Source organism: Crotalus tigris, unplaced genomic scaffold, assembly GCF_016545835.1.
Source record: "Crotalus tigris isolate CLP2741 ecotype Arizona unplaced genomic scaffold, ASM1654583v1 scf7180000017836.1595184, whole genome shotgun sequence".
Lineage (NCBI taxonomy): Eukaryota > Metazoa > Chordata > Lepidosauria > Squamata > Viperidae > Crotalus > Crotalus tigris.
Genome location: NW_024096663.1, coordinates 1,225,624 through 1,239,173, shown reverse-complemented (window position 1 = coordinate 1,239,173; position 13,550 = coordinate 1,225,624). Strand labels below are relative to the sequence as shown.

At 33.9% G+C, this 13,550-nt stretch overlaps 1 protein-coding gene across 1 annotated transcript in view; it reads left to right on the top strand.

The window, feature by feature from the left end:
* The window catches only part of ZDHHC17 (zinc finger DHHC-type palmitoyltransferase 17), a 77,111-nt gene that overhangs the window by 54,601 nt on the left and 8,960 nt on the right, over positions 1–13,550 (top strand). The window contains exons 8-13 of the mRNA XM_039343300.1: positions 3,243–3,368; positions 3,637–3,779; positions 5,469–5,569; positions 6,625–6,749; positions 7,989–8,051; positions 11,126–11,219. Of these exons, the coding sequence (XP_039199234.1) occupies positions 3,243–3,368; positions 3,637–3,779; positions 5,469–5,569; positions 6,625–6,749; positions 7,989–8,051; positions 11,126–11,219 (652 nt within the window). The remainder of the gene's footprint in view (positions 1–3,242; positions 3,369–3,636; positions 3,780–5,468; positions 5,570–6,624; positions 6,750–7,988; positions 8,052–11,125; positions 11,220–13,550) is intronic.

The following is a 13,550-nucleotide window of genomic DNA, read 5'->3' as shown; positions in this document are numbered from 1 at the left end:
AGGAAGACCTGGAGGAACGTTGTCCATGGGGTCGCGATGGGTCGGACACGACTTCGCAATTAACAGCAACAACAATTACAAATCTTGAGTCCATTCATTTCATATGTTTGCATATAGATAGCCAATTCAGAGAGACAGTGCTTTGGGAGAGTTCAGATTCAATCTCTAAATTACTATCTATTTTACATTAAACTTCAATCAGATCTTGCGTCTATGTCTTTGTATGGCATAGTTTTTCCACCAAGAAAACACATAGTATTGTATCTTAGCTTCTGGTCAGAATGTTCATAACATATAAAATCTTTGCTTTTCCCTCATAATTGATTTTTATTTATCCAACTATATTAAGAGACAGTTTAGTCTAGTGTTTAAGGCACCAGACTAGAAAGAGTTCAAGTTCTGCCTTAGTCATGAAAGCCAACTGGATGACCTTGGGCCAGTCACACACATTCAGCCAGCCCACCACATAGATAGATAGATAGATAGATAGACAGACAGACAGACAGACAGACAGACAGATAAACTTTATTGACATTTTTTATTGTGGGCACAATGGCACACATTAAAAATGAAATTTAGTTGCTTGCTCTCAAAGTGTACACATACATAACACACATTTAAACATACTATATGCAACATATACATATAGACCTACACCCTTAATATAAATATTAATCACTGTCCATCTTGAATACATAACAGAAGGAGGAAGCTTTAGAGTTCACAAGGTTCACATAGGGTGGTTGTTGTAGGAAAAATAGGAGGAGAAAGGTGTGTTGGATATATTCAGCACTTTAAGTTATTTGTAAAAATAATAAAGGTAGGGTACAAATAAATAAATATAGCTACTTTTAACTGGATAGGGAACAATTATTTTTATCCTTCTATAATGCATTTGTGATTCAGATTAAGAGTTCTGTTGGATAATTGGGACTTGCATTATTTATGCTTCCTTTTTCTTTCTTAACTAGCTCTGTTCGCATACATTCTGATATTAAAAATGAGGTAGAAAAGAAAAACTGCAAATCAGACTGTTGTATTTCAGTACATAAAAAAGAGTACTAATATTTCCTGCTGCTCTAGAAGTTCATAGATTATTTATTTCTGCTTCTTTTCTCTAACATTTTCTCTAACTAAAATAAAGTAGCAGGAGATTGAACTGTCCTTTCTATTTTCTGTCCTTTCTAGTAGGCTAGTTAGGAATCATCAACATTTGTAGAAAATTTCATCCTCCAGTTAAAACACTTTGGGGCTAAGTTGTTGCAGTGTTCTATTTTGTCTTCAGGGATTAAGATGTTAAAGTATTATTATATTTGCATTGTCTGAATTTGTATTTAGGTAGAACCACAATGGAAAGGTGAACCAGAGAGAGATGAAGGTTCTCTTAGTTTGGCTTTGTCCAATCTGGCATATCCAGATTATATAAGCAATGATTTCCTTGAAGCATGTGATGTTTCAAGGGAGGGGTAAACTCCCAATATCTCTGGATCTTAAGCTGTTTGGGGAGGTACTTTTTAAATGCACAGTGGAAATGGAATGAAACTCCTAAGAACCATAAAATACTATGAGCTGATTTTTATTTCTGTTACGTCTCTCATAATGGTTTGTTGGCTAAGATTTTGATACTACTACACAGGGTTTTTGTGTTCAAATCTTGCCAATAGAAATTAACTATCTACTTCTCAGTATATCTAGTTTCTGTTGATGCTGGAATACATATGTGTAATCCTTGCAATTTGTACTTTGTTTCAAAGGATGTATGCCTTTTCGGGGTAAATTTTCAGTTTCTGGTACTGTTTCGTTTTTTTTTTTAGGCGGGGGCCAAACGATGGAGGATTCAACCATTTTTCAAGCCTCCATGAATATTTGTTTAGGAGGGGAGTTATCTTCAGTAGAAGAGAGGAGGAGTGCAAAACTGGAGCTGAAGGTACCTTCAGTTGGTTGTCCTTTGCCTCCTCTGTTCCATAAGAACGTTTTTTTCTTTAGGTGTAAATGAGGTCTACTGTTTTGTCCCAAGTCTCTGACAAAAAAATTGTATTGCAGGTTTATTTTAATTTTTTTAGGCATTGGAAGGATTTCTATATTTCTTGATGAATTATATAAAGAAATTGCCACAATCTGATAACATTTTGTTACCTTGTGCAAAATTTATGACACTTGCAGATTAAAGTGATCAGGACACATTATTAATGTAGTGTATTTCAAAGGAAGAATGAAAATTATTCATTAATTTTATTTCTTATTTCTGTTATAGTAATGATTTTGAAAACTAAAATATTTCTTACAGCTTAAATTTCATGCTAATATTAGCAGGTAGTCTTTAATTTACAACCGGTCATATAATAACTATTCGAAGCTTAAACAAATCCTCCAAAAGCGCCTTGCAACATGTTACGATTGCTGCAGCCCCCATCCTCTGTAGTCATGTGATTGTATTTTGGGTGCTTGACAATTGGCTCATCTTCACAGCAGTTTGCTGTTCTATGGTGAGATGGCCGGAATTTTTAGGTATTTTTTCAGGTTTTGAGCATTTACTTCTAGTTTTTGGCAAAATTGATTTGCTTACCATTTGTGGCATTTATTTAACCACTGCATTTGCTTAATGACCGCAGCAAAAAATGTCAAAAAATCAGGCCCAGTCATGTGATGGCTTGATTTACAACTTCAATGAATTACAACCTTAATTCTAAGCTCAGTTAGAGTTGTAAGTCAAGAACTATCTGTAAATAATGAGAAACTCAAATTGCTCAGTTGTTGGATTAATCTTTACAAAATGAGAATTCTTGAATATGTGATCTGTATCTAATAAAATACATAGAACCTGCTGACAGAATCTAGGTATGCAAAAGCGCATATAAGCACTAGCACATATATTTAGTTAAAAATCTGAACATTTGGTGGGAGCAAATTGAATTCTATTACATCATTTATAATGATGCTTAAAACATACTTTAATTTCCAGTTGATTTGCAATCAATCTAATCTATAAAGTGAACATCTACGTGAGATATTGATAATACACAAAACATATGTTAGCTAAATCCTGTTAGCTAATGAAATTGACTTTTTCTTTGCCTCTGCTGCTTGTTAATATATGAAAGAGAGCCTCGTGTTCCAGACTAGTGAACTACATAATGTAATGAACTGATTTAATATATCTAAAATTTTAAATAATATGTTAAATTGTTACATATTTTCAACTTTTAATCTAAAATCATTTAAAATCTTTTATATTTTAATAGGGAGAATCACCACTTGATTTAGCAAAGCAAAGAAAAAATGTTTGGATGATAAATCATCTACAAGAGGCAAGGCAAGCAAAAGGTTATGACAATTCATCTTTTCTCAGGAAGCTGAGGGGTGATAAGGTGAGAATAATATTTAAAAACTGATATAAACTTTGGGTTTTGTTGACATGTAATTTCTTGAGATGATGTCAAAAGGTACTTGAAATCTTATGCTTTTGCATCTTTTAAACTGACTTTCTAAAAAATGACTTTTCCTACTGGGGTGAAGTGACTGGCTCTTCTTTGATCCTTTTTATTTAAAGTTACTATGAAATGTTTGAGTAAAAATTATACTTTTGCAGTGGTTCATTTAAAAAATAGAATAATTAATACTTACTATTTTTTGTAGGAATTTCGTCAGAAGGTGATGCTAGGAACACCATTCCTAGTTATTTGGCTGGTTGGATTTATAGCAGATCTTGATATTGATTCTTGGCTAATCAAAGGACTAATGTATGGTGGTGTTTGGGCTATGGTTCAGTTTCTTTCCAAGTAGGTACCCCCAAAAGTTGTTTTGCTTATTATGTAATATACTATCAGATACATTAAGGTGCTTTTTTTGAAAAGAATTAGTTTTATTTAGTTTCATTTTTCTTTATAAGTATTAAGATGGAAAATATTAGATGTCTTATGTAAGGAAATGTGCTTATATGTTCTTATATTCTGACCTTCTTATTTGCTCATGTTAGATGCTACAGTAAGTAGCATTCATAATATAGCTTTCAATAGGAGCTTTACCAGTTCAATCAGTATATCAATCATTATTTCATCTTGCAGTATGATAGTGAAGAAAATAATCAAAAGTGGTTCCCCTTTCAGAATTTTGATTTGATTGTCTGTTAGCCACAAATGTCTTTATTAATGAATTAAAATACTTTCCTTGTAGCAGTGGAAAATATTTTTTACTTGTTTCCATAGCATAATGTTTTATTTTAAATGCTATTTCCTTTAAAAGGAAATTTTAAGATAAAATTTATCTCAAAATTTTAAGAGGTCACAAAAACAGGATTACTTACATCCATATAATCTTAATGGCATTCAGTTTATTGCCAATATAAGAAATATAACCCATGTTAGATTAATATTTAATATTTCAAACATTGAGCTCTTTTTGTATAAGAGTAAAAGATTCAATTATTGCAACTTACTTCTTTAAGCTTTTACTTAAAGGTGTTGTTTTGAGTTTGGCTGAGTAGGGATTTAAAATAATGTTCACTTTCTGACTTTCAAAAAGAAAACTGTTTTAGAGCTCTGCTTATCATTAGCAAGGAAAAATTTAATGCTACCTGTATGCAGATGAGTTTAAGTTAAAGGAAGTGTAGTCTTTCCCTCAGTAATCTTTGAAATAATATGTGAGATGTATTGTATATGTGTGTGTGTGCTATTGTTATATTTGAAGAATCGCAAAAATAGAGTTGGGATTTGTTGATGAAAATGCAGAAGCAGTGGCAAGTGCAAAGATTTTTCTTTTTTTCTTGACATGTTGTAAATTTTTGGTACATTCAGGACAAGCAGTATATCCTTGTTCAGCCTTACAAAAAGATTAAAACCCATTGGAGAACAAATGAGCATAAGCTCCTTTCCTTTCAAACTGTGCTTACTCTTCTTGAAAGTATATAACTATTTAAAGATTTCAGCCCAATTTTGGGGGGGATGAGATGGGATTCATCCCTGCTTTTTCAGTGGGAACCTTTTTTGTAATATCTGAAGAATTCTTTTCTTGTCTAGTTCTCTCTTCTCAGTATTCTTCTTTCTCTTACTTTTTCATTGTTTGTTTTAGAAAGAGGGAATGCATGGAATTTGTGTGTGTGTGCAAATTGACATTTTTGTAAACTTCACTGGACAAATGTTTAAAAATTCACCCAGATGGTTGCTGGTGTTGATATATTTGCTGGACAAATTAATCATAACATTGTTAATTCCCAGCATGTCATGGTAGATTCCAGTTTTGAAATTGGCTTAATTGATATATCATGTGAGGATTGAAGGCTGATGCAATTTCTGAATCAGTCATTTGTAAACCTGGCAAGCATTTATCAAATGATATTATATAGTTTTTCCAGTGAAATAATTTTTATTTTAGCCTACATGACCTTTTAAACAGATTCAACTATTTTTGCAAGCAAGGATATGTAGCATGTATACTAATCAATTATGTGATATTGTTTCTCTGTCCTACAGATCTTTCTTTGATCACTCCATGCATAGTGCTGTGCCTCTTGGAATCTACCTAGCAACAAAATTTTGGATGTATGTGACGTGGTTTTTCTGGTTTTGGAATGATATCCTTTTTCTTGATCTCAGCTATTGTGCCAGAAAGACTGTTTAAATGTGTAGAAGGGAATAGTGCAGATTTTCCTTGATAATATATAACAGAAGTAAGAATGGTTTTAAAAAACTATAAAATCATTGGTTTAAATTATTCCAGGCACAACATTAAATGAAGTTTACCTGGCAAAATGGTAAAATGAAATTTGTCCAAAGTGATTTGTGAAATTCTTGGATCTCTCCCTTTAGTAGCTACCTTTTCCTAGATTCCACAGGCTTTTTCCCTTTTATACTGATTATCACATTTGGTAGAGATTTTTGGGTAAACTTAAGAGCTGAAAATAGTAGAGCCTTGGCAACCCAATTTTACACTGGAATTTTACAGAGGCTAAAGCCCTTGTATTTCAAGCAAGCTACAATATGTGATTAAAAAGGGATGATTGCCTGCCTTGCCTGATGGAGAGCATGGTTGTGGAAGTGGCCCAGGTGGAGGAAAGAAGATTAGAACAGAACCAGGAAGAGAGTGTAGGCAATCCAGCAGATGGTCATCCACTAGTAAATCTTTTTAAAAACCACTCGATCCCAATCACCTGGACAATTTTTGCCAGGTTCCCATCTTCCATTCTTAGGGAAGGTGATAGAAAAAAGTGGTTGTTTGGCAGCTTCAGAGGGTCCAGATTATCTAGACCAGGAGTTTTTGATCCCCGGCTGTGGACTGGTACCAGTCCACATCCCATTGGGAACTGGGCTATGCAAGTGGGCAAGTGTGTGAGGCTTCATTGCAAATGTGTGGGAGCTAAGTTATGCATGCAAAACCATTCCCCTGCTGCCGCCGCCACTGCTGCTGGTCCATGGAGTCCAAAAGGTTGGGGACCACTGATCTAGACCTCTTCCAGTCAGGATTCAGGCTCGGTTATGAGACAGTTTTATGTATCAGGAACACTTTTTGATATCTCCAGTAGAAGTAAATTAAATTAAATAAGAAAACTTTGCTTTGAAGGACAATGATGTTTTTTAAATAAAAGAAATATTAATTTGAACATATATTTCCATTCCTTAATGATTGTACATCTCAATTTTCTCTTCATCCACCTTCCATTTCTTGCTAATAGTATTGCACTTTTCTATAATTTTGGGAAGTCCTGGAAATCAGATCCAGGAATAATTAAAGCCACAGAAGAACAAAAGAAAAAGGTAACAAAATTTGCATAAATAGTGAAATGTAGTTTCTTAATTGAATAGTTCCTTTCTTGATTGAAGTTTTCTTTCTTGACTGAATATAGTATAATTTCAGCGTCATATCACAAGGTTGATGACTTTTCAGTTTTCTCCATTCCTTGTCTGGGAGATTATGGGCTGAGTTCCTTATCTTTTATCTTCTTGTCTCTAGATGCATTCCTCAGAGAATCTTTGGTACTTGATTATTCTCTCTTACCACATTATAAAAGACATAGTTTTCTGTATTGGGACGCAATAGAGTCCTTTTATATAAAGATATAGAAAAGGACTATTTAGAATCCTTTTATATATGAAGATAAACAGCAGCAACATTTTTATGCTAATATTAGGAAGAATTATTAGCAAAGGTCACTGAATCAACTCACCATCTATAATGTTGGCAGAATTGTTATTTAGATTAGAAGTTATTTTTCTGCAAAGTTTCTGGTATTAAATATATTTTACTTGAATATTTGTGTTTTTGAATATTTTTATAATGCATTGCCATGTTTAATAGCAGTGATTATAGGGCCCCTGTAGGCGGTATGGGTTTGTTTTTGCTTCTGTCCAGTTTGTCAATTTTATTTCCTTGTTCTTGTATATTGTTACATTATTCTATTCCTTTTAATGTTAGTTAAATGTGAAATGTCCAGAGTTGTTGGTTAGAACACACAAGTTTAATAATATTCAATACTAATATCAAAACTAGCAGTAAGTAGTAAAATAATTAAAATAATTAAATTTACAGTTTAAAGTCCATACTGACATCACCCAATATGTTAAAATGAATGGTAAATAACCATTTTTTTAGAGTTTAAAACAATGGTAATGTTGATCATGAGACCATCACTAAAAAAATTGTGAGCTTATGAACCTTAACAGTATTATGTTAACCGAGACCTAAATGTTTAAGAGGCTCATAGAAGTGCAGACAGTCTTTCTAGTAACAGATACAACACATATAGAACTGAATGATAACAATCCTTTTAATTGGGCCCAAGCTAGCAACAAACAAAGCTGATTAGAGTCAGTGTTAACATGCTTTAATTGCTTGGCATCCAAGCAGCAGAAGCAGTGAAATTGCACAATTTGATTTACTTATCTGATACTCAGATGGTCTATATGCTAATATGACTGTTTATAAAAAATGTACATAGTATATATAAAACCAATTCTTAAAAGATTTAATATGTTCTTTGTTTTATTTTTCTACAGACAATAGTGGAACTTGCAGAGACAGGAAGCTTGGATCTCAGTATATTCTGCAGTACCTGCTTGGTAGTATACTTTTTCCCTAATACATACAGATACTTGTATTTAAACTATATATTTTAATGTTGAATGTTTTAAAAATAAATATATACTTTAGGATTGCAAGAGGATATATTCACATAGAATATAAGTCATTTCTTTGTTCATTCACAATTCAGACATATGAAAACCATAAAGACCAGTATCAGTATTCTTAAATACTGTATCAGAAACTTAAAGTAGGATATCAAGGTTCCTCACTGGAGTCTTCATACTGATGAAGCTGCAACATCTGAAAACTAGTTCAGGTGACTCTTGTTAGAAATTTCAATTAAAATATATTTAACATTTTCTTATGAACCAATATTAAATTAGATAAATAAATTCTGACAGATGGCTCTACCAGAAGTTCAAGACTTTTCAAAATAAAAATCTCTATAGAGAAATCCATATGAAACTACAGGGTTAGGGTTACATTTATTTATTTAGTTTTGAGTTTTGCAGTCACTAGGATTAGAACTAGGAGTAGGAGGAAAAAATAACATAAACAATATTTTTAAAAGGAGTTGATTTTTAACAGATCTTTTTTGGATTGCCAGGTTAGAATGGCAAAATTATACTTGGTAAAGTGATCTCAGATATTCTAGTGCCATTTCATATAGGGCTTTATAAATTCTAACTAGCACTTTAAATAAGGTCTGAAGGCTTGTGCAGCCAGTGCAACAGCCTAAAGCAGGCATGTCAAACTCATGACGTCACGTGATGTATCGGGACTTTTTCCCCATTGCCAGCAATGGGGTGGGCGCAGTTTCGGCATGACACATCTGGCCCGTGGCACAGCAGTTTGACATGCCTGACCTAAGGATACATGTAATTCTCACATAGCAAGTTTCCCCAGCTGATAATCTGCTTTCTCATGCACTAGTTGAAAAGTAGCCTCTTTGAATGCGTTGTAGTAACTCAATCAAGCAATAATCTGGGAATGAGACACTGTTACAAGAGCACCCCACTCACAGTTGGTTAGTCTCTTAGGCTGCAGCTTCCATTGCTATTTTGCAGGAGCCATAAGTCCAGAAGGACTCCGATCACAAAGCAGCTCTTTCACAGAAACTGTCCCATCAGGAGCAAATGGTTGGCTATTATTGTTGGATGTTTGATAACAGTCAATCACGGTTCTCATTTTAACAACAGATGGGGGCTGTGGCCATGAGGATCTTTGTAACATTTAATTTCATGCTCAATTTGTGGCCTTTCCTGGATCAGGAGGATTTTCTCACAGTCACTCATGCCCTTTCCATCAATTTATTGCATGTGCAATGTATGGTATATGGAATGCCCGTTATATGAGGTAACGTGCAGCACGTAAATAATTATAGGTACACCAAGGTTTGCCCATGCAATAATACTACAGTTGGAGCTACACTGGCTACCAGCTAGCTTCTGAACACATTTCAAGATGCACTTTGCCACTAGCTGGCACAGAACCTTGGTATTTCTGAAACTATCTTCGCCAAGTTGAATTGAACTGCCCAATAAGATTTGGGAGAGAAAGCTTGTTGGGGATTCTACCACTGAGAGATGCCATTTTAGGGATTCCAGATTTAAGTCTTATTGATAGCTCCTATCGTTTGAATAGCTCATCCTCAGGTATCAGAATCATCTATTTGTTGATCAGCCAAAGGAAAAGCAAAACATGGCTCTTATGAAATACATTTGGGGGCTACTCCGAATGGTGGCACATTGGACTCAGTAGTCATAATTGTATTTTTGTTTTTAATCTTATGGTTTTGCTACAAACTACTCAGTATCCCTGGAAATGGAATACCATATAAGTTGTAATAAATATTCTATTCAATTCAGTTACTGTTACTAGACTTTCCTATGTTATTTTTGGCTAATTTATCATTTTTATTCCACCAGTTAAATATTGCCCTCATTCTACTTCCATATTGTCAATCTAACTACAGTACTTTTACAATTATGTATAACATATTTCATACTGGGTTCCAGATGATGGTTATCAGAAACATTTTCTCTCTTAAGCCTGCTTCTTTCATTTTTCCTTTAGATCAAGGGAACTTTCATACTATTACAGGGGTTCATTGATATGTAGATGTTCCCTTTCTGCATCTTGTTTTCTCTCCTAAATGTTCAGTATGCATAGTCTAAATGTGAACTATCAGCCATGAACTACAAGTATCTTTCTATCAGCAATTACAGATGAATTTTGCAACTTTATTATAGTTCAGTAAATCATATGCACTATGTTTTTGTATGGAGTTTCGTTAGCAGCATGTGAGTTTAAAATTAACCTGAATCTTGAACTAAAGCAGGAAAAGCACAGTCATGTTTTAGATTTGGGTGCTTTTTAGTGAATAAGTATGTAGGACTATTGCAGAAACTACGATTTCTGCAGAAAACAACTTATATTTATGAACTTAAAAATGAGTATGGCACTACAGGTGGCAGAATATTAATCCTGATAGTTTTGAGACACTTTATATAATTTTTAGTTTAAGAAATTAAAGTTTAATTTTGTACTTCCTATACTAATATTTTACTTCATTAGTATGTATGATATAACGTTTGTTTCAATTAAATATATTCATGCATAATATTGAAACTATCTATTTGATTTTTTTCTCTTGTAACTTAACATTTATTATTCATGGGTAAATAGTTGATCTTTAGATAACAATAAAGTTCCTTAAGACTTCATTATTAATTAGTAAAAAAAATTCTTTTCATTACTAAAGTCTTAGCTTTTTAGGTCACACCATCAGGCTTCTGTTGTTGACAACTTAAAGAACTAGGGAGGAGGGAATAAAAGTCCAGTTTATGTTTGTCTATTTCTTATCCAGATATCAGTTTCAAATTATCTATATTCTTTTAAAGCACGGAATTTAAATAAAAATAAAGCTCTGATTTAAATTAATATTCCCATTCTCTTTCTCTCTTTGTCTCACTCATAGCTACATAGTGAAATAGGCTTAAAATCTAAAGATCAAATCTACAATTCTTGGTAACTCTGCATATTTAAAACTTCATATATATTTGTAAGCTTTTGTTATATAGTATGCATATTAAAATCTGTCAAATAGATACGGAAGCCAGTGAGGTCCAAGCATTGTGGTGTATGCAATCGATGTATAGCCAAGTTTGATCATCACTGTCCATGGGTGGGTAACTGTGTAGGTAAGTATTTTTAGAGATACTGTCCAGTCTGTTTATTTATCAAATATGCTTTTATTTTAAACAGAACATTTACTTTAGTTTTTATATATCCAGCAATGCATTTTTATTCTTGAGCAGTGGTTCTCAACCTGTGGGTCGGGACCCCATTTGGGGTCGAACGACCATTTCACGGGGGTCGCCAAACAATGCAGTCTGCCATTTTTTTCCCCTTTTCCTTAGCTGTGCTACTCCCTTTTATTCTATTGGCTTTTGAAAGCCAATAGAATAGACTCTCTTGAATAGAGTCTAATTCTATTGGCTTTCAAAAGCCAATAGGAATTGTCCAGGCTGTCTCTGCCCTGCTGAGCCCGCCAAAAGTCCCATTCTGCAAATGGTGCTGCACCAGTTGAGTAGTCCTCGACTTACGACCGGTTGGGGGTCGTGGCATTAAAAAGGTTGAGAACCACTGTTCTAGAGAAATTAGTGAGCATAGCCAATCTTTTGCCTGTGCATTTGGTATGTGTAGGTCCAGAATGTTCCATTTCAACTCCAGATCCTGCTAATCTGGCTGTATCAGGTATGATCCAATAATTTTCAAGACTGCTTTCTTTCCGGAAGATATGTTTATTTATTTAACAGTGTTTTTAAGCTGTCCCAATCTATACTGACTCTGAGTGGTATATAACAGTTCATAATAGAATGAAAAATAAAATAAAATAAAGATATTCAATAAGACCAATAAGTTAAAAACTCAGTGTCATCTACCAGTTTAACAAGCTTTCTAAAAGAATGTCTTTGTGACCACGTGTACTTTTGGCAGTTAAAAAATTCTATAAACTGGGGCCATCATTAAGAAGATTTATTGCCTGATCTGCATCTCAGGAAATCTATTAGAAGGAGGGACTTTAAGCAGACCCTTTCTTGGTGTCTGAACTGGACAGGCAAGATGTTGACAGTTTGAAAGATAATGGTTAGCACTTTCAAATAGGCTGTGAAGTCTATTGGCAACCAATCCAGTATTTCTCTATGGTGAGGATAGTGTGATCAGCAATTTTCCTGCTGTATTTTCTACCAATTGCAGCTTCCAGGTTATCTTCAAAGGAAGCCCCACATATAACATATTAAAACAGTCTATTGGATTGATGATCAGGCCATAAGTAACTATCAGCAAGGTCAAGATAAGATCATTAGTGGTTACCAGCCAAAATTGGTGAAAGGTCCCATCTTCTGCTCAGAAGAAGCCAGGAGGATAACCAAGTCCCATACTTGCTTTTTTTTTTTTTAACGAGTGTAAGTATTGGGCCTGCTGCTGATGTTCACGGATAAACAGCAAGTCCATCCTAGAAGTATTCACATCAAGAAGACTGCTACACCTCCCTAAAACAGCCTGATCTGTGTTCTCCAGAACATTTATCATTGAAATGGAACATTTTGCATATATCTACCATGCAGGCTTTGTCAGACTTAATGTGGATAAGCAAGAAAATGGATGTGCATATTATTTTGCAGCTATTTCCATTATTGGAATCATATAGAAAATATATAAGAAAACAATAGTGGGACTAATGTGCCACAGAATTTTATATACTATTCCAAAGATATAATTTTTAACTGTTGTAGAATATCATTTATGCAGATAAATCATTCCAATTCTTAAATTATTTCCATTTATGAGAGTCTTGGAAAACAAGTTTATCATCTTCAGATTACCCAATAAAGTTGGGCAAGCATTTTTGTTCATAATACACTCATTACTTTAAAAAAGTAGTCATGTAATACAGGACAGTTGGATAAGACTATAGATAGTCCTTAACTTACAACCATTTGAAGTTACATTGCACTGAAAAAAGAGATTTATGACCATTTTTCACACTTATAACTGTTGCAATATCCTCGTGGTTACGTGATCGAAATTCAGATGTTTTACAACTGGTTCATATTTATGACAGTTGCAGTGTCCTGGGGTCACATGGTTACCTTTTGCAATCTTCTGACAAGCAGAGTCTATTGGAAAGCCAGATTCACTTTACAACCGTGTTATTAACTTAACAGCTGCAGTGATTCACTTAACAATTGTGTCCCAAAAAAAAGGTTGAAAAATGGGGCAAAATTTATTTAACAAATGTCTTGCTTCGCAACAGAAATATTGGGCTAAATTGTGGTTGTAAGTCAAGAACTACCTGTACTTCAGGAATAGTTAGATGCCACAATTCTTGCTGTTCTATGTTCAGGGCTGTTATAGAAGTAATACATAATTCTACACAATGGATTTCTCCTTTTCTAGACAGCATTTATGATGATGTGCTGGATTAATGTTGCAAAATATTAAAGGGGTAAATTTGAGCCAGTAAT